Here is a 25,363-nt window from a genome sequence, read left to right on the forward strand (position 1 = left end):
GTTCCCCAGGTCTCCTGGCTTAGGGCCATAAAAAAATTATTATTATTATTATTACTATTATTATTATTATTATAAGAAGAAGAAGAAGGAGGAGGAGGAGGAGGAGGAGGCCATGGTGGGAAGAGAGGTGTCACCTATCATTTAGCTGGAGCAGCATGGGCCCTTCTCTGCCAGTAGTAACCCAGGATAGTTTCAATGAGCTGTCTGAGGCCTAGCCTCTCTGCTTTTCAGAGAGGCACCCTGTGTGGTGCCACACTTGCCTGCCTATGGAGGGACCATTTCAGTGGGCACTGTCAATCAGCAGGTTTTCCTCACCAACTTTGTAGACTTCTGTCAATTTACTATATCCAGTTTTCCCCCCTCCCAAAGATGTTTTGGTTGCCACTATTATTTGTTTTCTATGCATGTCTACTGACAAGCAGAATCAACCTCCTAGCTGCTTGGTACACATGGATAACCCTATCTCGCTATTTGTTATTTTGGGGGACTGAGTGAAAGAAAATAGTAAAACTATCCCAAACCAATAAAAACAAAATAGCTAACATTGCTTGATCTCTAACTACATCCCAGTTACTAAGTGCTTTACGTCAGCTCATTCAGGGCTGCCATGTGTGGTTGTGAAGGTCCTCTAAGTAGGCACCATTCATACCATGGACATGGCATATTTTCATATTTATTATAATATTCTTTTCAAAGCAGATAGTAGACAAGTGTATTGTTCAAACACAATCATATTTTGAACACTTTTCAACAGATGAAAGTAACGTGTCTTGGAAAGGAGTGACTTTCTCTGACACATGTAAAGAGACTAGATGGAATACAGAAAACCCTATGTCCTATTGACTTCTCAGAGCAATCTGATAAGCCAGGTGCAATTTGTATTTTCAGAGAAAACTGAGGTACAGAGAGGTTAAGTAGTTTGCCCAGGCCTCGTAGGTGGCAGGTCTCACATTCAAATCCAAGCTCCCCGCTACACACCAGCATTAAACTTGACAGCAAATCCTGTTTCTACAGCTGTTGATGTTTTACAAAACTCCTCTACAGCCATCATCTATTTAGATCCACACATGATCCCTCAGGGTACTTAGGTGGGGCCACTGGAACAGACCTTACTTTATAAATGAAGAAATGAAATCATAGAGTGTTCATCCAAAGTCAAATAACACATTGACAGCCACAAGGAGGATTTAGAATCTGGTTCCTGACCCTACATGATTGTGTCATCACTCTGACAGCCCCATATGTGATGCACCATCATAAATTAGAGCGACAAAACCCATCTGCTGAATTCTTGCTGCCCAGGTGTTCGGGTGCCACTGGCTAGTCTGCTGTAAGGGAAATGTCCATCTCCACATGGCCAAGAAAGCTCTCAGAAACCATTCTAAGCTCCCTGGAGCAGAAAGCAGAGATGGCTTCTGCCCTTTATTGAACTTTGGAGGTCTCAATCCCACAGCCTCCTCAGGCAAGAGCACCTGCAATGAGCCCAGTGAAAGGCTGAGGACCGGGAGCTATTAGTGAAGGTGAAAGGACTGGGGTAATTTACTAAAGAATGTCCGGATGAATCTGACAAGTTCAATGTCCTGGATCTTTGTAGCCCTTGCCTGGTGCCCAACAGTCAAATGAATGGAGAGTGACTAGAGCCTGGAAGGAAAGGATGTGGTATTTAACAAAGTATCCAGCTGCTTTATCTCATTTGAGGGCAAACGAAGTCAGCACAGACTATAAACAACAGATATTGGGATTAAATCTTGCATTTGCTCACTCCACAAACTTCTACAAGCTTCCACCAGGTGTGAGGTGCTGTATATATTAAATATATTCATATATATGAATATATATTATATATTTATATATTATTTATTCATATATATGAATATGAATATATTCCTGATGGTTGGTGGGAGTGGGGAAATCAGTGAGATGATAGACCAGGCTATTGTTTCGAGAGCCTATTCAGGTCAACAATGATCTCACCTATAATTCTTTCCTCTGAGACCTTTAAGGTCCCTCTGTTCTATCATCAGGAGACACATAGCCATGTGCCCCTCTGTTACACTACACTTGGCTCTTCTTGCTTACAAGCCTTCTCTCACTCAGCCTCAGCCTCTTCACCTGCCTACAACCCCTTTACTTATCGATAATCATTCCTAGATTCAAATTCAACTCCGCTTACTCTACAGCCCCTGCCCCCAACACCACAGCCCAAAGCAGTCTCTGCCTTCTCATGACACACTGTGTAGGGACATCCATGTGGCTCTTATATCTGATAGAAACTCTTTACTGGAGCTATGCAACAAGAGGCTCAATGACTCCTACACTGCTTTCCTAGAATTTGGGGGATGACTTCCATCAGAACATTCCATGAAGTGTAATTCAAATATGTAAGGACCACTCATACTATTAAATATTCTATAAATCCAGAACTGAATCACTTATAAATCAGTTGGTTTCTCTGCAGGGTACTTTTTAAGAAAAGAAATAAAGGTTGGAAGACTTTATATGAGTTTTTGGTTATAAATAGATGGATAAAGACAGAAATCCATTGGATGATTGGTTAGGCTCGTTTGCTGGCTCTCGGCTCACATGTTAATCTTCACAACATGTGGATTAAACTCATGCCTCAGAAAATTACAAATGAGTTTTGTCACACCATGCATTTTGCAAGGTACTCCAGAATGTTCCAGACCCTGTGTTGTTAAGTGTGTGTGTTCAAGTTGTGCCATATAATTTATTTTATATGTCTATGTCATTTCTGCCTGTGGATCCCATTAGCTCCAAGACAGCATGACCGTGTAAAGAGTGGGAACATGAACCTCAGCCATGGGGTATAAACCAAAGTAATGTTCAGGAAAAGAACACTTGATTGACTCATCCTTATCCAAAATCTCATCAGGAGCCTTAGAGAGCCCATAGGATGACAAGACTTCTTCTACTTTTCTTTGATTATAGAACCACACTTTGCTCCCAAAGGACAATTTATCTGGACCATTTTCCGAGGATAACACACCACCTGAAATCCTAGGCTTTGGGGGCTCGAGTGGTCTGTTTATTCTCACCTACTGCTTTTTATGGAAACTTCCACTTGGAGAGTGGGATGGATCAATAAAACCTGGAAATATTTTGTAAGTGTCTGGACAACAGCGAGTGATACCAGAGTCCCAAACTTTCCAACCTCATACTGACAGCTCCAAAAATCAAATCTATACTAACAGGGAAAAAAGCTCCAACAAATTAAGCTGCTCACAGAGGCAGGCAAAGCAGAGCTCTTCATATGTCTCTCAACTCTACTCCTGTTTGTCTAGATCTTGTAGCAAGGAAGACTGGGACCAAGAGAATCCCAGTGTCTCTGACTGTTGGGGCAAGGAGGGCCAGGGACCTACAAAATGGGGATTCGTAGACCAAGAACATTAAAAAAAAAACCCAAGGTGGACACTTGACGGGACGAGCACTGGGTGTTTTTCTGTATGTTGGTAAATTGAACACCAATAAAAATTAATTTAAAAAAATAAAAATAAAAATAAAAAAAAATAAAAAAAAAAACCAAAACAAAAAACTTTAGTCCCTGGGTGCAAGAAGTTGAGCATACCCAGGGATGCTTCCAGGACTCTTAAAAGCAGATGTACAGATTTAGGCCTATTCTTGAAAGAATAATACTTGTCTCTTTTATGGAGCTGACTGATATGGTGAAGAAAGCACAGGCTTTGGAATCAACTCCATGTGCTCTTGACAAGCTATGAGACTTTGGGCAGGTTGCTGAATTTTCCTGAGCCTTAGTTTTCTCATCTGTAAAATGGAGATAAATGACCTCTGTCCTAAACAGTCATTGGGAAGATTAAATGAGATATTGCATATGAAAGTGCCTGGTGCATGACTCACCTGAAAAAAAGCTTACAATTATTAAAAAGAAGCATGAACACCACATGCAAGTTTTAAGGAGGAAAGCCTGATGTGAGGACAAGGAGCTGGGCGCAACACCAGCACCACCCCACATCTGTTCTCTGTCTCTGACTCTAAGATTTCCTTTCACTGCCATTGTCCCAAGCTGGGCACAGCCTGAGTGGGGAACTGAATCTGCTCTGCATGCAGTTGGAAGGAAAAGGTGATTTTTGGGGGGTGGGTGGGGTCCGTTTTTATTAAGATCCTCATTGACGGAAGGCCGAAAAACCTGCACAGGTTCAGCAAGGAGCTCAGGCTTTCCAGCCTCTTGTTACAATTATTCCTGGGTCTGTGTCTCCTTGTTCTCATCGCTGGGAATCTATTATCAGAATAGTGAAGGGCCGTCTTAAGAGGACCCCTCATGTGGTAAAATATGCTGTGTAGGAAAAATTCTCCCAAGTTGAAGTCATTTAGAAAGCAGCCGCACATGCTGCTGTGCCGACATACATGTGCACCCCTGTGCTGAGATTAGTCTTGTCATGTCCACCGAGGAGGTGCACCAGGGCCGGCCCCTCTCCGTACGGGAGACCTGCTCCAGCCCTAAGCCAGATTTTCTTTATTGGTTAGTAAGCTCTTTTAATGAAATGTACTACTCTTATTATAGAGGACTCAAAATAAGATCTAAATCACAAACCAATAAAAGAAAATTATTGGGCTGGGTATCTAAAGTTACTACCTGGAGGCTACTCCAGCGTGGTATTTATAAATCTCTAAACAGTTAAGTATAATTGTCTTTCTGGTTTGGGGGACTGAAGCCAACAGCAGTTTCAGTTACAACTGAAGAAAAATATTTTAGCACAGAGCTTTGTTCATTTGGTGGGTAGAGAGAAATGGCTTCTCCGCCACCACCCTTTCAGAATTAAGGGAGAATATTGTGGCAACGAGCGTTGTGTGGGAGCAGCTGAAAAAAAAAGTGCTTCTCTGGTTTCAGGGAGGAAGTGTGTGAGGATATGTGTATATAGGTACGTTTGTGCGGTGGGGGGCTGGAGGGCGGCCTGGGTGTGCAGGGGGGAGGCTGGGAGGGAGGACACAAAGGGGTAACACTGGGAAGGAGAGATGCTGAGGGTGACATGGGAGTTTCTGTTAAATTAACAGAAAAGCCAGATGTGCAGCTGCTCACCCACTGCCTCCTGGAGACAGTGTCATTCTGGAAGGACGTGAAAGCTTCCATTAAAAGACCCGGTTATAACCCCAATCCCACCAAACATCATAGCGCTCCCTCTGGAGTAAGAATGTAGATCATCGAAAACACAGATCCCTGTGTAATAAAAGTAAGGAAAATACCAGACACCCTCAGTTATAAGAGACCAGAGAACTCATCTGACCCAATGTCCCTCTCATCACAAAGACCATGTCAGTAACTTTCCCTTGGCATATGGACACGTGGTAACAGAATGCTCACTACATTTTCAGGCAGCCCATTCTGTTCTGGAAATGGCTTCCTTATGTGGGGCTAAAATCTGGTTCTCCTTAGTCGTTAGCCATCGGTCCTGGTTTTTCCAATGGAGCAGAAGACCGAAAGGCCCTTTCAGTCCACTACCCCCTGTTCTCTTAACTGCTTGGCAAGTGACAGCTTGTCCCAGCATTTTCCCATTCTGACCATCCCGTTGGTGGCAGCCTTGAGTTTATTAGTTCTTCCTCTCAAACCTTTGTAGCTCCTAACATGCTTCCTCTCAGACCGACCAGGATGAAACAACCACTACTCAAAATAAATTACACTTCTATCAACAAGGTTTCGGCTGCCTGTCTTCACAGATGACTTGAAACCTAACGCCCAGGGGTCTTCATTACATTCCATCCTGTGGGTTTTGTCCCGAAGTGCCAGGTTGGGAACGTCCTTTCGAATCCCGACTTCTGCCATCCAATAATTTCGAGGTCCTAATCCACAGCCTCCCCCAAAGATAAAAAAGAAGTCACATTTTCTTCTTTTGGAACAGTAAAAGAAATCTCAGACTTTAGTAGATGCCCTATGCCCCCAATTAATGCTGTCTCTCCAAGGACCATGGCCATTCCTCCAAAGAAAAATGTCATCCCCTACTTGAGGCTCTTAACCTTTGTTGAAATGCAGACAACAGAGAGCATCTGTTCATGTGTGGGTATCAGTTAGTGTCACTGTGGCTGAGGGTCACAGGGGCTAGAGGAACCGTGGTGTGTGTGTGTGTGTGTGTGTGTGTGTGCCCACATGGAGGTGTGCTGGTATGCACACACATACATGCTTGCGTACCTACTGGTGTGTCTGTGTAAGCCATTGTATAATTTTTTTTTAACTTGGTGGCTATAAAGAGGCCTAGGATATAGAAAAATAAACATAGAGCTGTGAAAAGCAGCCAGGGGACATTCACTCTGGGTTTGTGACATATGTTCCTCTGTCCCTTGGGAAATGGGGAGCCCAGCTTAGCTTGTGGTTTCTCTGCTTCTGCCAACATTTCCCTTTGCCCTTTCTAGGGTGCTCTTCATCTTTCTGCCTTTCACCTCTTTATCCTCAGACCTCTCCTCGAGGCTCCACTCCACTCATAGGGCACAAGCAGGGGGGCGGACTTAGCTGTGACCCTCTCCCGGATGTAGGACTTCATCTCCACCCATCTGCCTTTCACGGCCACTGGGGTTTTCTGCCAAATGAGAAATGAGCTCTGGCGAGAACACACCACTTTCTCCCATAGCCAGGCCCCCCATGCCAAGGCCTCTTCCCATGAAACATCTCTGAGAAGGAAGGTCACATTCACACAATGTGTTGTACGTCTACTACGTCTCCAGTTCAAGGTTCCTAGTCTCCCGGATAACCGCAGTTCCTACCCAGACCCCTGCATCCTCTTCTTCTCTGCTCTAAACAATGAATCACCCTGAAGCTCAGGTCTGATCCCATCACTCTCTTACACTGAAACCTGCTGTAGCTCCCCAGTGCCTGCTGAATTGTTTATAGCTTTATAGCTCAAAATTTTAAAAAATCCCTCAATGCCTAATGTAAATTTCTGCCTCGTGTCTCCCAGATGCCTTACACATACCCTGTATTCCAGCCAAATTGTACTTATCACTGTCTCTTAAACACATCTCCGGGTACCCCTGCCCCCTTACTTCTATTCTTTTCTCTGACTGCATCAGCTCTATTTGTTTCCACCTGCTGAAATCCTATGCATTTTTCAAAGTGTCTCTCAAACCCACTCTCTTTTCCTGTCCCATGTTGGCCTCCATAGATAGTAATTCTTTCCTGGCGATGGACCGGCATTCGGAAGCAGAGCTACACATCTGCATAGGAGGTTGCAAGGACGGGGAATGTGGTTCATGCACCCCTGTCTCCCCAGCAATGCCTGCCAGGCACAGTCTGGGCACACAACAGGTGGTTAATAAGAGTTTGTGGAATTATATTGATACCTTCAGAACAGGTGGCATGAATCTGAGTTGTGTGGAGCATATGACAGGAAAGGAAACAACCACAGAGGAACCTGAACACCAACATCCAAATTTAACCCCAAAGTCGAAATACACATGTTCCATCTTCTTAAAGGAACCCAAGCTCTTGAGGGGAGCACATGGCTGGCTCTGGGGGGTGAGCGAAGTTGCTGTTTAGTGGCAGCGTGGTCCAGAATCTCTGCATGGCTCTTTCTCAAAAGCCATGGTCAGGAAGAAGGCCTGTCCACTGGGCAATATCTTTCACTTATCATCGTGACACATATGACAGAGATAAGACAGCAAATGCAGCCAGTTGGCAGAAACCAGAGCCTGGTCTCCAGCATATCCCCTACCCCCTTTCTCTCCACGTAAGCCTCTTTACTCTGGGGAAGCTAATGGCAAGAGAAAATAGGAAAGAAAGAAGGCAGACCAACAAACTGAGCCAACAGCATTGTCCTAAAGATGTAAAATAGTTTAAAGTTTGGGATCTCTGAGAGACCAGGAGGCCCCAGTTTAACTATTATCTTACTCCTCAAAGCTTGGTTTTCTCTTCTTTCCGATTGACATGGTAACCTCCTTACCACATGCACCTCCTCTGAGGACCAGCTTGGGCAGTGGTTCCTAGCCCCGGCCACACATGGCAGCATCTGGTAGTTTATAAAACTCCTAATGTCCGGGTTGTACCCCAGACCAATTAAACCACAGCTGCTGAGCTGTGACTCAGCAATATTTTTTAGAAGTTTCTCAGATGAACACAGTGTGCAGCCAAGGGTGAAAACCAGTGATCTAAGAAATGCATATCATCTCATTTGGCAAAATGCCTACCGCAGGATGGTGGCAAATGTTCATGAACATCAGCATTATTATTACAGCTCTTGTTGGTGCTGGTGCTACTGGTGGTGCTCGCCAGCGTCAGAAGATTTGGACTCAGAATCCTCATGCAGATGAACTGTTTTCAACATAATACCACCAAGCTCTGCTCTGGCTCTGCAAGAAATATTTTGTTCTCTGAGCTCATCACATCTTCCTTTCTCAGATCAAACCTCCCACACCCAGCTCTCCCACGCCTTTGCTTCACATCTTGTTCTTTGACCTCATGGGGAATTATTTCCTGCTTTGTATGGCTTCTCAGTCTCTAAGCCTCAACACCAGTTTGTCTTGTCCATCTACCACCTTAGACCTGGTGCCCACTCATTATAATATTCTCTCAACAGCTCCACAGGATCCTTAACCTCCTCTGAATCTCCATCCCAAACTAAAGCCATTTTGTACATTTTCTGCTGTTTTTGTCCAGAACTGCAGAGAAAAATCACAGAGCTGTGTTGACCAGCATCATGGCACCTTTGTAATTCCAACCACAGCTGGCCCTTACTGATGCTCACTCATGCTCTCATCTCACTCCAGTCATCTCCCTTACATGTATACCATAATGTCTGCTCTGAACCTTTATCACCATTAATTCCCCATCCCAGCTGTCCCAGCTCCTTAGATCCTCAAGGAAAACCAACCTGGCTGCTTTATGAAGGAAGTAGAACCATCAGATTGAGCTTCCTCTGGCTTCATGAACTTCCCCATCTAGCCTTCCATCCCAGAGGGATGAGAGTCATTCCTTCTCCTTTTCAAGGCCATACCATCTTCTCCTGCTTGTCTCTGTTCTCCTCTCTATCATTTAACAACTCTCTCATAAAGCTTCAAACTTGACCTCTCAGTGGGGTTTCATCTCAGTCTACTGTACCCAATAAATATGGTATCTTTCTTGGCATTCTAAAAACACAAAGGAAATCATTTCTTTGACAAGATCCTCTGAAATATTCTCTTTCTCTCCCTATCAGCACTTGAAGGAGTAATATATGGTTTCAAATTCTCACCTCCCATTAGTGCTTTAGACCCCTGAATGTCAGCTTCTACTGGCAACAAGTTACTCAACTGCTCTTGCCAAGTTCATTAACAACTTCCTGAGGGTCAAATGCACCATTGCCATTTTTAGGACCTAATCTATTTGACTTTTTTGTAGTATCTGACAGTGCTAATCAACGCTTCCTTTCACATCAGTTCAGCCCAACAAATTCTTGTGGCATGTCACCTCTATGTCAGATCCCGTGCTAAAGGCACTGGGGACATGAAGATGAGCAAAAGGAGAGTCCTTGCCTTTCAAAGAGCTCATAGTCTGCTCAAGGAAACACAGGTATCAACAAATAGTTAGAATACAGTCTAAATTGCTACTTGGAATTTATTCAACTCTCTTCCCCTTTACCTTTGACAGCGTCCACTCCTACTTCTTTTGGTTTTTGCCCTTGGCCCCTTTCGCTGGATTCTCTTCCTCCATTTGTCCCTTCAGTGTTGACATTTTTGAGGTTCCAGGTTTGGCCCTTTTCTCTTAGTTCTGCCTTTTCACCCTAGGAAATAACCACACTCAAGGCCTATACGCTATCCATCACCAATGATTTCCAAGTCTGTAATTCCAAAGCTAACTTTATCCCTAAAGCTAGCTGTATGTTTGTATGTCTTGTTAGATATCTTGTTAAGTATCCTACTTTCAACTCAAATGGACCAGGACCAAATTCTTTACCATTGGCCACAAGCCTATTTCTCCTCCCGAGTCCTTGGCTTATTTCATCACTTTTATATCCACCCAGTAGCCATTACCAACTCCTCACCCTTGCTCATTCAAACCTCCTTCCCATCCAACTGGACTTCAATGGGCCATCTTTTCTGTTTCAAATCCACCTCAATTTCTGCCTTGCCCTTGTGACTAACACCACTATAGCTGTCCTGTCAGTGCTCATCCATCCCGTGAAGTCTACTGCAGCTGTCTCCACACATAGCTTATGTTGCCATCTCCTTCTGCATCTAATCCATGCTCACATCCTTCCCTGTTATCTTTTTAAAAGATGGATTTAGTCATCATCTTCCTGTCAACACAGCACTTAACAAGGCAACATGCCTAAGCTCTAAACCTGCCCTGTCCAATATGGTAGCCACTAGCCACATGCCTGGATTTATAATTTAGATTTATTAAACTAAATAGAAGGGGGAAAAAAGTAGTACCTTAGTCACACCAGCCACATTTCAAGTGCTCAATAGCCACATGCATTCAACTCATCCACAAACATCACCTCTTCTTGGAAGCTTTCTCAACTCCTCAAAACATATAAAATGAGGAGCCTTCTGTGCTTTTGTATTTCTAGCCTTGTCCTTGTCTCCTTGCACTGTAACTGTTTATGGGGGGTATCTCCTCCATTCACCTGAACCCCTCAAGGATAGTGAGTGTCTGAATCCAAGTCATCTTTGTGTTCTGGGCTTTTAGAGTGCCCAGTGTATAGTGGGCACTCGTTTATTCTTCTTTCTTTCCCTGAATAGTTATCCTCAGTAGAAGGCTAACCAGGAAGAAACTATAAAATGCTCATTTCATAATGTGATACAAAAGCACAAAGGGAAACTCAATCACATGCTCCCTCTTTTCAGGTACTGACTCAAGTGGCTCTCTGAGAATGGACCCTTTCTTCCTCTGCGCACCCTCCCTTTCAAGATCACACTCAGTTCTTGTCTTTTAGAACCACAGGGAAACAGTCTGGCAAGAGCCACTGTTGTACCAGTTGATTTAAATTGAAATGTTTTCCCCAGATAAATGCGTGCTAAATAATACACCAGCTCTCCAGCCAAAGGGAAGTGACAGGCGCTCTGTAAATAAAGGCACTTAGTTGCTGGTAAAGAGCTGTAAAGTGGTTCTGAGCTGATGTTTGCTGACCAGCAAGAAGCAGCTTCACCTGCTTTATATAATTGTCACCGCAGTCTTGCCTGCTGTATATTAAAACTGCATCTCATAGACCCAAGTGTCACATTGGATATACCATCCAGCATAGGGTATGCCACCTTTCTCTGTAATTGTTTTTGACAACCAGGCATCACATCTCAGATCTTTCAGAAAGTGTCTGGTCCAGAATCCCTAGGCTGGGTCAGTTCTGACACCATGTGGGCTAGAACAGTGACACCAAAGGCACTGTGAAGAGAGAAGAGGGAAAAGGGGGTTTTGTTGGTCTCAGAGACCAAGTAATGCACAGCAGCAAGTGTCTGAACATAAATTTCAACAAAGACTCTACCTCCCCAATGGTAAGACACAGTTTTCATGTTATACTTATCATGTTAGAAAAACTTTCCCTAAAAATGCATGGATATTTTGGCTCCAAAGCACACAGGTTTGTCCTGAGTCCATATTTCTGTCCTGTCAAGCTCTGGAGAGATGGTAACACAGCTCTCAAGACAAAGCAAAGGATGAGGTTTCATAAAGACTACAGAATAATACATCGTGATGAAAGGTGGGCAGCAGTAGCCAGAAATCTATGTCATTATCACTCGGGGGAAGTTAGATTTGCTTCCCCAATGAAAAGAGTAGCACGAAATCCATTTTGTGCTCTGTAATTCTGATCCACCTGGAGCGTGGTCATGACAAATGCACAGATGAAGGGCAGTGAGAATATCTGAAGCCAATGAGCATTCCAGCTGGTCAAAAGGGTCTCAAGGAGGGACAGTGGCAGGGAAACCTAGTTGCTCCCTTTGGTCCCATGGGCTCGGACGAACCCAGGGAGGGGCTCCATGATGAGCCGCCCAAGGTGAACATAGAGCACTTGCCTGTCAGAGAGAAAGTCACTTCCTGTGCTTATGGCCACCACTTTGGAAAGTCTGAGTGTCCCCAGAGGAGAGTGTCAGAAACCAAGGACAAGAGAAGAAGAGACAAAATAAGAAAACAAGGGGAAATGTGGGCTCGGTGTGCCTATGGTTCTGGCAGTCTCTCACTGAGAGCAGAAAAGACTGCTTGCTGGCTGCTGGCAGCCATGGGCTCCACTCCACCGCTGACCATGAGTCTGAAAATGGTCACTGGCCAGAGGATACATGCTCTGACTTCTTTGGGGATGTGTGTGTGTGTGTTTCGGGGGGTGGTGGATGAAAGGAGTGTCCTTCTCTTTTCTTGCAAGAAAAAAAAGCTCCCTTTCCTTTTTTCCTTATCTCCCACCAAAACCTACTTTCCTTGCTTATTTCTTTGCAAAAAATGTTAAAGAAGGCTTTGGAGAAATGGGTATGTGCAGAGGGGAGGGGAAGCATTTTTACCACTTTGGCCATCATATAGAATCTGAGAGGCTGGGATCTGGTCTATGAGACCTGGAAGGAACACCCGCATCACACGCATATGTAACTCAATTATGCACTGAGACTCTGATCTGTGGACCTTGACAATCACAGTTACTGAATTGGGAGAAAATAGACATGTTGGGGAGAGGGAGTGTTTTCTTGCCCCTCCCGCTCAGTTCTATCTCCTCTGCCCCAAGGGAGTGCTTCTCCTGCTTCCATTTCTTTCCATTCCCCTTGCTAGCTCCTGCCACGAGAAGAGGAGCGTCTAATCGGGTTGGTCAGTGTGTTCACTGGACCGGGTTTTGTTAGCGTGCACATTATTGTGCCTTACAGCAGTGAACAAGAGTCACCTGGGGACTCTGTTAGAATGCAGATTCTGATCCAGTAGGTTTGAGGTGGGCATGAGAGTCTGCATTTCTAACGAGATCCTCAGGGGATGCCCATGCTGGGCCAGAGCCGGGAGACACACACGGAACAAGTACTGAAAGGCAGGAACCAAATGGTGGCTTGCCTCTTCTTCTTCCTAGAGGGTCAGCTTACTGTCTCCTCATATCCTTTGTCACCCACACTCCCGGAACAGGCAGGGTAGGAGGTAGGCTCTGGCTCCCTAGTACAGAGCTGTGTAGATAAGACTCTCATTCAGTTCCTTGACCTGTTGCTCTGGCCTGTGGCCCAGCTGAGCAAGTGGAGACCAGGATTTAGATGTAGGGGAGAGGCAGAGGATGGCAGAGTGGAGAGGTCAAACCTAGCTTCAGACTATTTCAGTCACGGTCACATCAAGTCCATCTAACAGAACACATGAAAAAATGGTCAACATCACTCATCATCAAGGGAATACAAATCAGTAACACAATGAGATACCACCTCACATTGGTCAGAAAAGTGAAAATGAACAACTCGGGAAACAACAGATGTTGGTGAGGATGCAGAGAAAGAGGGACCCTCTTATGCTGCTGGTGGGAATGCAAGCTGGTGGGAATGCAGCCACTCTGGATAACAGTATGGAGGTTCCTCAAGAAGTTACAAATAGAGTGACTCTACTACCCAGCAATTGCACTACTAGGTATTTACCCAAAGGATACAAAAGTGCTGATTGGAAGGGGCACATGCACCCCAATGTTTATAGATGCACTAGCAACAATAGCCAAACTATGGGAATAGCCCAAATGTCCATCTACTGATGAATAGATAAAGAATATATGGTATATACCTACAATGGACTATTACTCAGCCATCAAAAAGAATGAAATCTTGCCATTTGCAACAACATGGGTTGACCTAGAGTGTATTATGCTAAGTAAAATAAGTCAGTCAGAAAAAGACAAATATATGATTTCATTCATATGTGGAACTTAAGAAATGAAACAGATGAGCATAGGGTAAGGGAAGGAAAAATAAAGTAAGATAAAAACAGAGAGGGAGGCAAACCACAGAGACTCCATGGTTAAGAGAACAAACAGAGTTCCTGGAGGGGATGTGGGGGGGATGGGGTAACTGGGGGATGGGCATTAAGGAGGGTACTTATTGGGATGAGCACTGGGTATTATATGTAAAGTGATGAATCAGTACATTCTACTCCTGAAACCAATATGTTAACTTACTTGAACTAAAAAAAGAAAAAAAAGAAAGAAAAGAAAAGACTAGAAGCCACTCTATTCTAAGTATGAAGAAAATTAGACATTGATGCAACCACTGGAAGGGCTACAAGAAAAAAATCAAAGAGGCCACCACTGGCCTGTTTCACTTGCAGCAGCAGATGGAAATTTCCACAGGAGGCGCTGTAGATCTGAAGGCAACTTGAAGAAGTCCATACACACCCACATCAGTCCCTGGCAGCAAAGCCGGTGATGCTCAGAAAGCTCCCCTAAGAGTTGCTTTGAACCTCACATCTGCTCAGGGTCTGGCTGTCACTGCCTCTATAGAACCAGGGCCTCAAAAAAAAAAAAAAAAAAAAAAGAACCAGGGCCTCTTTCCCCTTCCAGATTCCAGATCGTCCCTGTGCCCCGCTCTCATTGGCAGACGCCAGCCCAGAACTGTGTGGAGAAGAGGATTCCATGGGCCGTGCTCCCTAAGCCTTTGGTCCTGGGCTGATGGGACTCAGGCCCCCATCAGGCCCCCAGTGCCACCCCTCCAGTAGAACACTTGTGGCAATGATCCTGGGATTCACAGCCAAGCCTGCACAAAGGCCTCACACCCCATCCTCCCAGGGCCCTGATTAGTGAGGCTGTTTGTTACGATGTTTTGCTGTGCTGCCTCTCTGAGACTTCTGGATGACATCTCCACTAGCAGTTCTCTGCCCAGGATCCCAGAGTAAATGACAAGGAAGATGGGGGCAGAGCGGATAAAGCAGATGTGGATCATTTAGCTCCGTCATGCCTCCTGTAGAGAATGTGTGGGCTGATGAGCAACACCTCTTGCTGAATGATTTTCTGCGTCCTTGTCGTCCCCACTGTCCGGGGGTCACCATCCCGTAGGTCAGCATATAACAAGGCAAAGCTTAACACCCCCACGCAGCTATAACAATGGCAAAGCTTAACATAGGTCAATGGCAAAAATATAAACTGGAGAGAAACATTAGGAATTGTTCAGCCAGCATCTCTCCAGTGCCTGACATTTAGCAGGTAACCCTGGTCATAAAGCCACTGTTTGGGAAGACGAAGGGGGTGGCAATTGAAAGACCGCTTTCCTCTCTGGGGCGGTCTGAGTGTGGGTGTTCAGGTCTCAAGCCCGCTTCCCACGATGGTAAGAAGAGGCAGCAGATGCCCCTTTGAAAGCCATCCCAGCGACCGTGGGTTTCACTGCCAGGCAGGCTGATGTGAGCCTCTTTGAATTACTGAGTGAAGGATATCCCTCTTGCCAGCCCCTGTCCCCCGCAGGCACAGCAGAGAAGTATTACAGGCTGTCCTTACCTTGGGAATTAGCCTGCAAGACCCCGATGCTGTCATCAAACTGCATAGATTTGATGTTGAGTGACGCCAAGATGCATTCCTTGTCCTGCAGCGAAGTATCATCAATATTATTCTGATTGGCTGACAGGATAACGCACATGTCACAGAGGTTGATGTTGACGGCCCTTAAATCAGCCCGACTTAATGGCGTACCCTTTGGCATAGAGGAAAGAAAAAAAAAAAAGAAGAAGAAGAAGAAGAAGAAAAGCAAAAGTGAGACCGAGGCACGAGAGGGAAAGAGGGAAAAAAAATAAAAACAAATTAAAGATTGAGCCGGAGCTTTGGGAAATTATTTAACAAGTATCTTTTTTATGCCTTGACATTAAGCTGGCCTAACTACGTTCAAGGGAATAGGAGCTGTGTGCTAATCTAAAGGGTAGTCGGTGCTGATGGCGGCATTTCAGGCTTGCTCTCCACACTCAATCAAGCCGTTGCTAACAAACGAGGGAGAGGAATAATGCCAGGGTTCTACATCTTTTTCCTGCCTGGAAATTGTCTTGATTTAAGAAACTGTCCTGTGGCAACCTCTGGCTTTCAGAACGTAACGAGGGGGTGGGTTTCAAATGCCTGTTTATTTAATAGCAGGTCACTTCTGTCTCGGGCAAAAACAGCAGCTCCAACTAGAATTTCCAATGCAGCCAAGGGGAAATAGCCAGTGAGCACGGTGTGATGAGATGGGGGGTGCGGGGTGGGGGGCTGATGGTGCTGCTCAACCTAGCGGATGTGGGAGGGTTGGAAGGAATGTGAATCTTGCAAAGCGAAGGGGAAAAGGAGTTCAGCTTCAAGTCATGTAATTTTATTGTATTTTTTCAGCAAGAAAAAACAAACACAAGAGGGACGCCTACGTGGCTTAGTCAGCTAAGCATCCGGCTCTTGGTTTCGGCTCAGGGCATGTTCTTGGGGTCGTGAGATTGTGTCCTGCACTTGGCTCCACACTGGGCATGGAGCCTGTTTAAGATTCTCTCTCTCCCTCTCCTTCCGAATTCCCGCCCCCCCGCCCTTTTCTCTCCCTCTCTAAAAAACAACAAAAAAAATTTTTAATGAAAAAAAAAAAACGAGAAAATCAACTAATTGACCAACACCTAGGAGTGGTTAAAAATACCACTGGACATACATTCAAGGGGAGTCTATGCAGCAGGTTGAGAGACCAAGACAGTTCTCCACGTAGGCATAGCCTTGGAAGGATCTCTAAAATAAGTGACAGGGATAAGTGACAGGAAAAAACATACACACACAAAAACAAGTTCTAGATAACTCAGAAAAGTATGATTTCATTTATGTAAAAAGAAACCCACAAAATAAAACTGTATATTCGTGAATAAACTTATAAATGCATGTACATTCAGAGAGAGATTTCAGGGAAAATATACACTAAACTGATAATAGTAATTGCCTCTAGGGAGGAGAATAAGACTGGGGGGGTAAAGGAAAAAGTTTTTGAGTTTATATACCTCTATCTTGTTTGAATATTTTATAACAAGAATGTATTTGTATATTACTGGTATAATTAAAAATAAATAAGCCAGTAAACAGATTTTTTTTAAAATTCCATAACAACAAAAAGCAGTGAGGGAGGAAAAAAAAAAACAGAACAAGGAGGTGATGACAGAGAGGTGAAGAATGCAAGCTCAAGTGGAATAGAGGGATTAGTATTGGAGGGGAGGGGGTGACCTCCACATGCTCTGTGTCCCTAGGAGAGACCATAGCAGAACCCACCAGGCCATCCCATGTCAGGGCTCCCCAGGGGCCATAAGGCATCATTTTGGAGTCTACACACTTGGTTCTCCAGCCTGAACCCAGTGTCTGCTTGGCCTACATGGAGATTTGAGTTGCCTTCAACTCACCGACTGTAGAAGGAGAAGGTCGGCCAACAACATCCATCCCTGGATACCTTCCTCTCATTCTCCCTCCTGGAGAAGGAAGGGGCCTTGGGATGATGGAATTTGGCTGCACATAATGAGACCATCAATCCCCTTTTATGACCCAATGAGAGTCATGATTCTGCTCTCAGTCCCCAAGATGCTGCTGCAAAGTAGTATTAGGGAGGAGGAGGCATTTAGTGCTATGGGGCTGGAAAGCTACTAGTTTCAGGCTCTGGAAGCAGTATCTTTTGAGAGGAGAAGAATCCCTCTTTTCCAGGGATCTCTTGGTACAAAATAAGTCAGACCAACTTCTTGAATCATTTTCCCAGTGTCTAAGCCTCAATTGCCTACATCTATATTCTTTTAATTTTCACCTTGTAAGGAATCCAGCAGTAATTGTGATGTAAGACAATCCATGCACAGTTATATACACATGATTTCAAAACTCAAGAAATACAATGACATGCTTAGAAACATCATGTTTCTTTGGGCTGGCTTCAGATGTAGGGCACTGTTTAAACAATGAAATATATGAAGACATAGATGAAGGCCCACATTGTGCCAATATAGTGTGCTTGAGTGCACTAAATTTTGGAGGGTTAATAAAGGACCTGCAAACACGAGAGCTTATTTGTATACATACCAGCAGGTGAGTGCATGTATGTACACAAGGGCACACAGACGGAAACACACATATATACACACAGCATGCACCCACACACGAAACATTATACACACACCCAACACTCCACACACACACACCACACACATGCACATGTACACACACACACACACACACACATAGACACACAGACTCGTGTAGCCCAGTAAAATAATAAGCTCTTTACAAAATACTTTTAGACCCCAGTCCATGTGTTCCCAGGGGACCATGTGGAAAAGCACACGTAGAAGACAATTGTGGAAATACATAATCAAATCCATCATGACAGAAACTAGCAAGGTACATATCTGTTTATGTTCTTCTATGCATATGACTATTTTGTTTTTCTTCAGGTGACTCTTCTTAACGACATGTGCTTACTAAATAAGTGTACTGAACCTAGAATTGTTTAAAAGTTTACGAAAAGCATATTGATTAATGGTTAGGAAGTAATTAAATGACTCCCAAGCCATACATCCCACATCCTTACTCTACATTGTGGAATGTCCCAAACTGTTCTTTTTAGATTTGGGTCCTAGCATTTTTTTAACTCAAGAATAGCACATGCACATATGTGCATGCACACATGAAAACAGTGCTAGGCTTCTAAGTGAATGGGAGGCAGGGAGTGGCCAGCAGAAGGGGTTGGCCTTCTGTACAGCAAGAATGGAGAAAGAACTCTGTTAAATCCACTTAGTTAAAAACAGAAAGTGTTAGGTCCAAGATTTACAGAAGCACTAATAATGTCATAAGTACAATGATAAAAGTAGTTCCATGAGTAAATTTTGCTGTAAGCATCATAATATCTCGAAGCGCTAGGTTTAGGGTAGGCAGGACAGAGTATATAGACACTGATATGGTAATGCACTTGATACCAGCCTAACTTCATGCTTGATGAGCAGCTGATCTTGCCTGCAAATTCCTTTTAATAAGGTCTCCCAGGGTTTAGATATTCCTAGACAGAGCACAGGGGAAGGGCTGAGTCCTCAGGCCCATAACCAGATGAAGAAGCAGATGCTTGATCAAAGCTACAGCTATTATATCCATCTGGGATTTTCTTTTGTGAATGAAAAGAAGGAAAAAGCATCAATAACATGATCTTGGACTTACAGGCAGTATGGACACTTTGGGGAAGTTGTGAAGCGTCTCCCATTCCCGCTTGAGGTACTCAATGGAGCCCACAAACACGATGTGCTTGAGCTCGTGGTAATGAAAGTTGCTGGCACGGAGCGGCATTACCAGGTTCCGGAGGCCAATCAGGGCTGAGCTGACGTCGCCAAAGATGCAGACCACCACGTGGCCGCTCAGGACGGTCATGGCGGCTTCACTTCGAGTCTGCAACAGGGAGAAGCGTACCAGCATTGAAGAAAAGACCTCAAGGTGGTGGTAATGATTTTTTAAAAATCACCTTCATAAAGATAAACATTTGTTGAGTGCTTTCTGTGTGCTTTTTAAAAATTTCATCCATGTTACAGACATGTCATATATATTTATAATTTGAGTATGTGTGTATGCATCGTACTGGTATAATAAACATATATAAACATATGTCTACACATAACGATGTCTTCTTCGACAAAGATTTAAGAAAGTTATGCCATAATACATATGAGCAGGTGGTCTTTCCTGATGATTATTAGGAGGAAAAATAAGAAGGAATAGCAATATTTATGTTGTTTAGAAGGAGAAGTCTTCGTTTCCGTGAAATTGTCAATAAGCTAAGCTGCCTCTTTTGGCTCTCTTGCTGAAATGATGATAAAATGGTAAGATCTATGCCAGTCTCAGCTTGAGAAGTTTGAGTTTTGAGTTCTGGACTCACCAATGGGGTTTCATACTACATCATCACATCAGTAGGTAGACCAGGACATCCTATGCCAGGAGCTGGCAAACTATGACCCACAGGCCAAACTTGATCTACAATCTGCTACTGTATGTCTTACTGAGGCAAGATTGGTTTTTACATTTTAAAATGGTTGGAAAAAAAGGATAGAAGATTTCATAATATGTGAAAAAATATATAAAATTCAAATTCTGTTGAAATTTTATTGCAACACAGTCAATCTTAGTCATTTAGGTATTGCCTATGGCTGTGGTTACATTACAGCAGCAGACCTGATTAGCAGACCTGATTAGCTTGACAATGACTGTATGGCCAGCAAGATCTAACTCATTTATTATATGACCCTTTGCAGAGTCTGCTGACCCCTGTCCACTGCTGCTTTGTGGTTTCCAGGGACATGCCCACTGTGTATGTCATCAGAGGAAGACTCCCAGAGAATAACTAAAAGGATTGAGAGATTGGTCAGCAAGAGCAACAAGCCCCATGGCTTCTCCCAACCCTAGGCTTGATTTCAAATGAATGAATAAAGTAACTCTAGTGAGTAGAGGACCCCAGCTTCCTATGCAAGTAGGAAGCCACTGCCTTTTGCTCACTATATTAGTGAAGAGAGCAACACAGGAGGAGGCCAGTTAGTGGGTCTTTCTCTGCTCCTCCTTCTGGACGCTTCTCCAATACCTCCCATTCTTGCCTTCCTTCCTCCCTATCCACCCACTGCATGCCTGGATGGCCCCATGTGACTTACAATGCTTTAGGGGGAGGCATATTAATGTCCACTGCACATATCAGACTGCTTGATTTAATCCCTAGAATTGACTGGTGTATTGATTGTTTAAATGCCAATATTACAATTCACGACAATGTCAGGGTTATTACAGTAACCCCCAAGGAGGAGAAGCAGCTAGCTTTCACACCCCGATCGTTAGAATAAAGCAGGGGCTGTCACCATGATCAGTTTCCCTCTGCAATAGTACAGAACACCTATGACAGGGGCCGTAAGAATGTCTTAGAAATGGTGATCAAGGAGGACCCACTGAGAAGTCAACATCCCACATCCCTGCTTCATGGAGAAGACCTAAAGTTAGTTAGCTGGCTGTTTGGAAGTCTGAATGCCTGGATACCACTAGTAGAGCATCAACCGGTCTACAGTATGCTGTGATGGGGTTTCTCATTACTTTTATTTTGTTTAAAGATTATATTTATTTATTTGAGAGAGAGAGTATCAGAGCTAGCTGAGAGCACAAGTGGGGAGGGGGTGAGAGAGGGGCAGAGGGTGAGGGAGAAGTAAGCTCCCCGCTGAGCAGGGAGCCTGATTCAGGCTGGGATCATGACCCAAGCCCAAGGCAGACACTCAATGGACTGAGCCACCCAGGTGGCCCTCTAATTCCTTTTAATTGGCTAGGTCACCAGGGAGTCAAGCTCTCTTCAGTGAGCCTGAGGAATACAAACTGGGTCAAGAGTAGGGGCTGGAGCGTGACACTGGGAGGTGGGAAAGGCTCCAGCTAACAAAGTGGCTGACCACAGGAGCTTAGATCTGGGGACCAATACACCAATCCTTAGACCAGCCATAGTAATGTCACCTACAGAATCCTGTCAAGATCCCAATTCCTAGAGTCTGATTCTGTCAGGCTTAGGACCCAACGGAACAACTACTCACATGCACAATCCTCTGCTTCCTACACATCCTTGAAGGCCTAGCCCAAGCTGGGCCTTTGTGGCCTTAAACCCTTCAAAGCACAATCTGTGTGCATCCACTAAGACTCCCCTGGCCCGTCAGCTGAATCCTAGTCCTTCTCCCCTAGATGTGAATAGCATTTGTGCCTCATAACACGCAGCATTAAATATATTATTTCATGGCTGCATTTTATGTCTTCTAATTAGATGACCATTTCCTCAAGATTGAGGCTACTTCATATTTTCTAGCCCCCAGGGCAGTTAGTGCCCTGCACCCAGTGGATGCATGCAACCCCAAAGCATCTTCACATGGCTGGCTCTTCTGAGCATTCTCATCTCTGCTCCAGTGTGACTTTGGAGGGGGCTTCTTGGACCACACTGTCTAAATAACACCTCCTGGGTCCCTTTCTGGCCCATGGCCCTCCTTGATTGTCTTCATAGCACTGTATCAGTGTCTGAACTGTTTTCCTATATTCAGTTGTTCACCTGCATATCTTCTCTTTGCCTTTCCTAGAACATAAGCTCTATGACAGCAGTCATTGTCAGGGGCTGTACCCCTAGTGACAAGAGCAGCACCTAGCACATAAATGGCCTATTATAAATGTTTTGTTAAACGATGTTATTTTTCAGATGACAGAAGCAGTAACTCACTTCCTTAAACTCTTTCATGCCAGAAGGGACTTTGTTTGGATGTCAATTAGCCATACACTCTTCAGGAATAGAGGTAAGCCATTAAAACTCTGGATTCCAGATTTGATACCAGCCCTTTACCAGCTCCAAATGGGTAGCACCAGTCTGAGTTTGGATCAACAGGGCAAAAGTGCAGTGAATACATCAGGATGTAAATACACGGAGCACCTTTGTGATTAGAACCATTTGCGCTCTTGGAAAATTGGACAATAGCTGTTTCTTGAGAATTCTGACTCTCCATGCTTTTGTCTGCAACATTCACACCTCCAAGACAGCCTCTAGAACAACCCTGTATTGGCTCTTAATTGCTTGATTATCATTAAACTGAGAACACACACACATAGACACATTCATATAAAAACACAGGGAAAAAATCTAGTGGATTAGAGTATGAAGTCATTCTGAGGAACTCGGACAGCCCTTTTCTGAGAAGGGTGGCCATGACATCAGAAGTGATAGGATTTTCCTGGCTGACATAAAGAAGCAGGGCACAGCAATCTGCAATGAGACGGCATAAAGGAAAAAGAACTCTTCCATTTGACCTTCCTGATTATTAATCCATTTTTCATGGATTAGCAGTACAATAAACTGTAGGGAAGCTGATGTGGGCATTAAAACCTAAAGCTGTTAACAGGACAAGTCCACAGAGTAGAATGGATTGTTATCTAGGCTGACATTCCTAAGAGAGACCAGAAGAAGCCTATGCTGCTACTGAGATGACCTAACCATGAAATAGGGCTCTCAGCCCCCACTTGTCCGAGGTGGACTCATGGCTCATCATTGTCATCAGCAAATGCATTTTGCATCATGTGCTAAGAAGGATCCCAAATATGCAAGGCTTATTATCTAGAAGAAGACAAGACATTGTTATAAACAAAAAATATTATTTATTATATTGGTAGCATTCGTATCTCTTCAAGGCATTTAATAATAATAAGTAACTTTATTGAGTCCCCTGTGGGTTTTACTCTTCACTACAACCCTAGCAGTTAGGGTCATTCTCATCCCATCTTCTCACAGATAAGAGAACTGAAGTGTAAAGAGGTCAAGCAGAGCCACATCCATAGGAATTACATACATACCGCCTCCCATGGTGCCTTCTACACAGCACATATTGTAACGAGCCAATAAATATTCAGAGATTAAAAATAGCCTTGGCTCATATTCTGATAGGAGTTCCAGTTGCTTCAGTCTGTGTCCCAAATTTTTGTTATCAAAAATAATTAGGCCCAGGGACCCTATCTTCCCACCAGCCAGTTAGAGAAACCTCATTCCTGGCCGTGGTAGTTTGGGACAGAAGTGGATAGCACGGATTCTGTGGCCCGCCACTCACCAGAATGACTTTCTCTATCTCCTTGGGTGCGCACCAGTGAAACATGCCAGTAGAATCGTACTTCTTCACATTGGAGTCCATGTTGTCAATCTGATCATTGCCAGGAATTAACAAGGGGTCATGCCTGGGGAGAAAATGACAAGAAAACCTAAGTGGAAAACGTAATGAATTATAAATGGAAAGTGCCCCCTGTGTAATATCTCAGAGGAGTTGAAAGACACATGGTAAGTGGCCGCCACTGAAGGCCATTCTTTGGTTTGCAGAACCCTTTCTTTAAAGGACAACTGCCCCAACCATCACCATCACGGGGAAATGCAGGCTACCTTTATCACCTAGTAATTCTCTAAAATGATCTTCATGTCATTTTGTGGACTTAGCCTCCTTTCATGGATACCTCTCCCTCCAATTCTCATTTTACCAATCATCCAGTCTCCTCAGTGTGTGCATGTGTGTGCGCGCATGCACACACACATGTGCGTGGGCATGCGCGCGCACGCGGGCGCACGCACACACACACACACACACACACACACACACTCATACCAAAGGGTTGTTATTAGCATTGGCAATGAAGAGGAAGGAATACGAATAGAGCCTCATGCTGACTGACTGGCATGAGGATGGAAAGCCAATTACTTGCTCTTTCTGACTACAACTTCTGACGTGATGCTCTTCGCAGTAAAAGCTTTAACAGGCTGCACTTTAAATATTTTAGCAATTTGCCCAATCAGATTTTGCTCTCCCCGGCTGAAGCCCTTTAAAGATTCAGCAGCATGTCACTTCAGAGCAGATTGACTACCAAATGCCCACATCTGGAATACATGATTTCAATACTAAACAACACCCTCTCTCTTTGCCTTGACAACTGTATTTGCACTCACCATCCAATGACGGTCTCCCCCCACCCCCACTGCACCTCCCAACTGCAGCCTTCCTTGGATGAGAGCTCAAGCTCAGACGCATCTTAATAAACTTGTCTTGAATTCATCCTCTTGCCTTGTTTACTGGTGGAGAGGAACGATGCTGCTGCAGAGGCCTCCCCTCCAGTGGGCTGGCAAAGCCTTACCAACAACCTTAGGAATTACAATAAAATCAGGCAGGTCTAACAGGCTCACAGCATAAGAAACATACTCCTACATCTTGGGTCATATTCATTGTCCGATTCCATCTCTGATAGTGATTCCATATCTCAATTGGGGGAAGGTCTTTTAGGTTTCTACAACATTGACCACATATAATTAGGACGCTGTCACGGACATATCTACCTGTCCTTGCAGGGGAGTTATCTTTCCTAAATAGTATCACCAATTCAAGATAGAAAATATAAAAAGGTTTGAATTCCAAAAACTTATTATAAAGTGATTTTACCTTTATATGATCTATTTTAAGCATCAGTGGGTGACTACTTAGTTTTTAGTATTTTTCCCTCTGAAATTTCTCTGACACTTCTCATTTATATGTCCACTACATAGAAAGCGGGACAGAAATCTCTCCTACATGATCCACAGCCCTAGAACTAAGCTTTTGGGATATTAGGATACCTATCATGAACTGTTCCCCTGCCCCCGGTATTCACTCCACACCGACTTAAGATGGGAAAACTCTCACTGCATTTATTTATTCCTGAGAATTTGCTTTTAGGCTATACCAAATGACAAATACCATGTGAGCAATTCTGCAAAGTTATCTTCAACAAACATGCTAGATTACTATAGGAACTGTCATATCTAATCTTCAAAAGAGAAAAACAATCCACCTTGGAATAGCATCTCAGTAGCTGAGCTGTTGGGAGATCTTTAGGTGTTGTAAACCACCAGGCCACCTTTCAAATACTGAACTCAGTCAAAAATGCTGAAATAAAAAAGGCAGTTGCTCCTAAGAACTGGTCACAGATCAGAGCAAGAGCAA

At 44.1% G+C, this 25,363-nt stretch overlaps 1 protein-coding gene across 32 annotated transcripts in view; it reads right to left on the minus strand.

Moving 5' to 3' along the window:
• KCNMA1 (potassium calcium-activated channel subfamily M alpha 1) overlaps nucleotides 1–25,363 on the minus strand; it is a 717,848-nt gene that overhangs the window by 59,035 nt on the left and 633,450 nt on the right. For all 32 annotated transcript variants that reach the window (XR_012001127.1, XR_012001126.1, XM_072756332.1 and 29 more), the window contains 3 exons: nucleotides 23,456–23,579; nucleotides 19,032–19,256; nucleotides 15,360–15,552 (listed from right to left, as the gene is read on the minus strand). Coding sequence is in view for 30 of the 32 variants with exons in the window: in XM_072756332.1 (XP_072612433.1) it covers nucleotides 15,360–15,552; nucleotides 19,032–19,256; nucleotides 23,456–23,579 (542 nt within the window). In the remaining 2 variants the exon portion in view is untranslated. The remainder of the gene's footprint in view (nucleotides 1–15,359; nucleotides 15,553–19,031; nucleotides 19,257–23,455; nucleotides 23,580–25,363) is intronic.

This window comes from Vulpes vulpes, chromosome 4, assembly GCF_048418805.1.
Source record: "Vulpes vulpes isolate BD-2025 chromosome 4, VulVul3, whole genome shotgun sequence".
NCBI lineage: Eukaryota > Metazoa > Chordata > Mammalia > Carnivora > Canidae > Vulpes > Vulpes vulpes.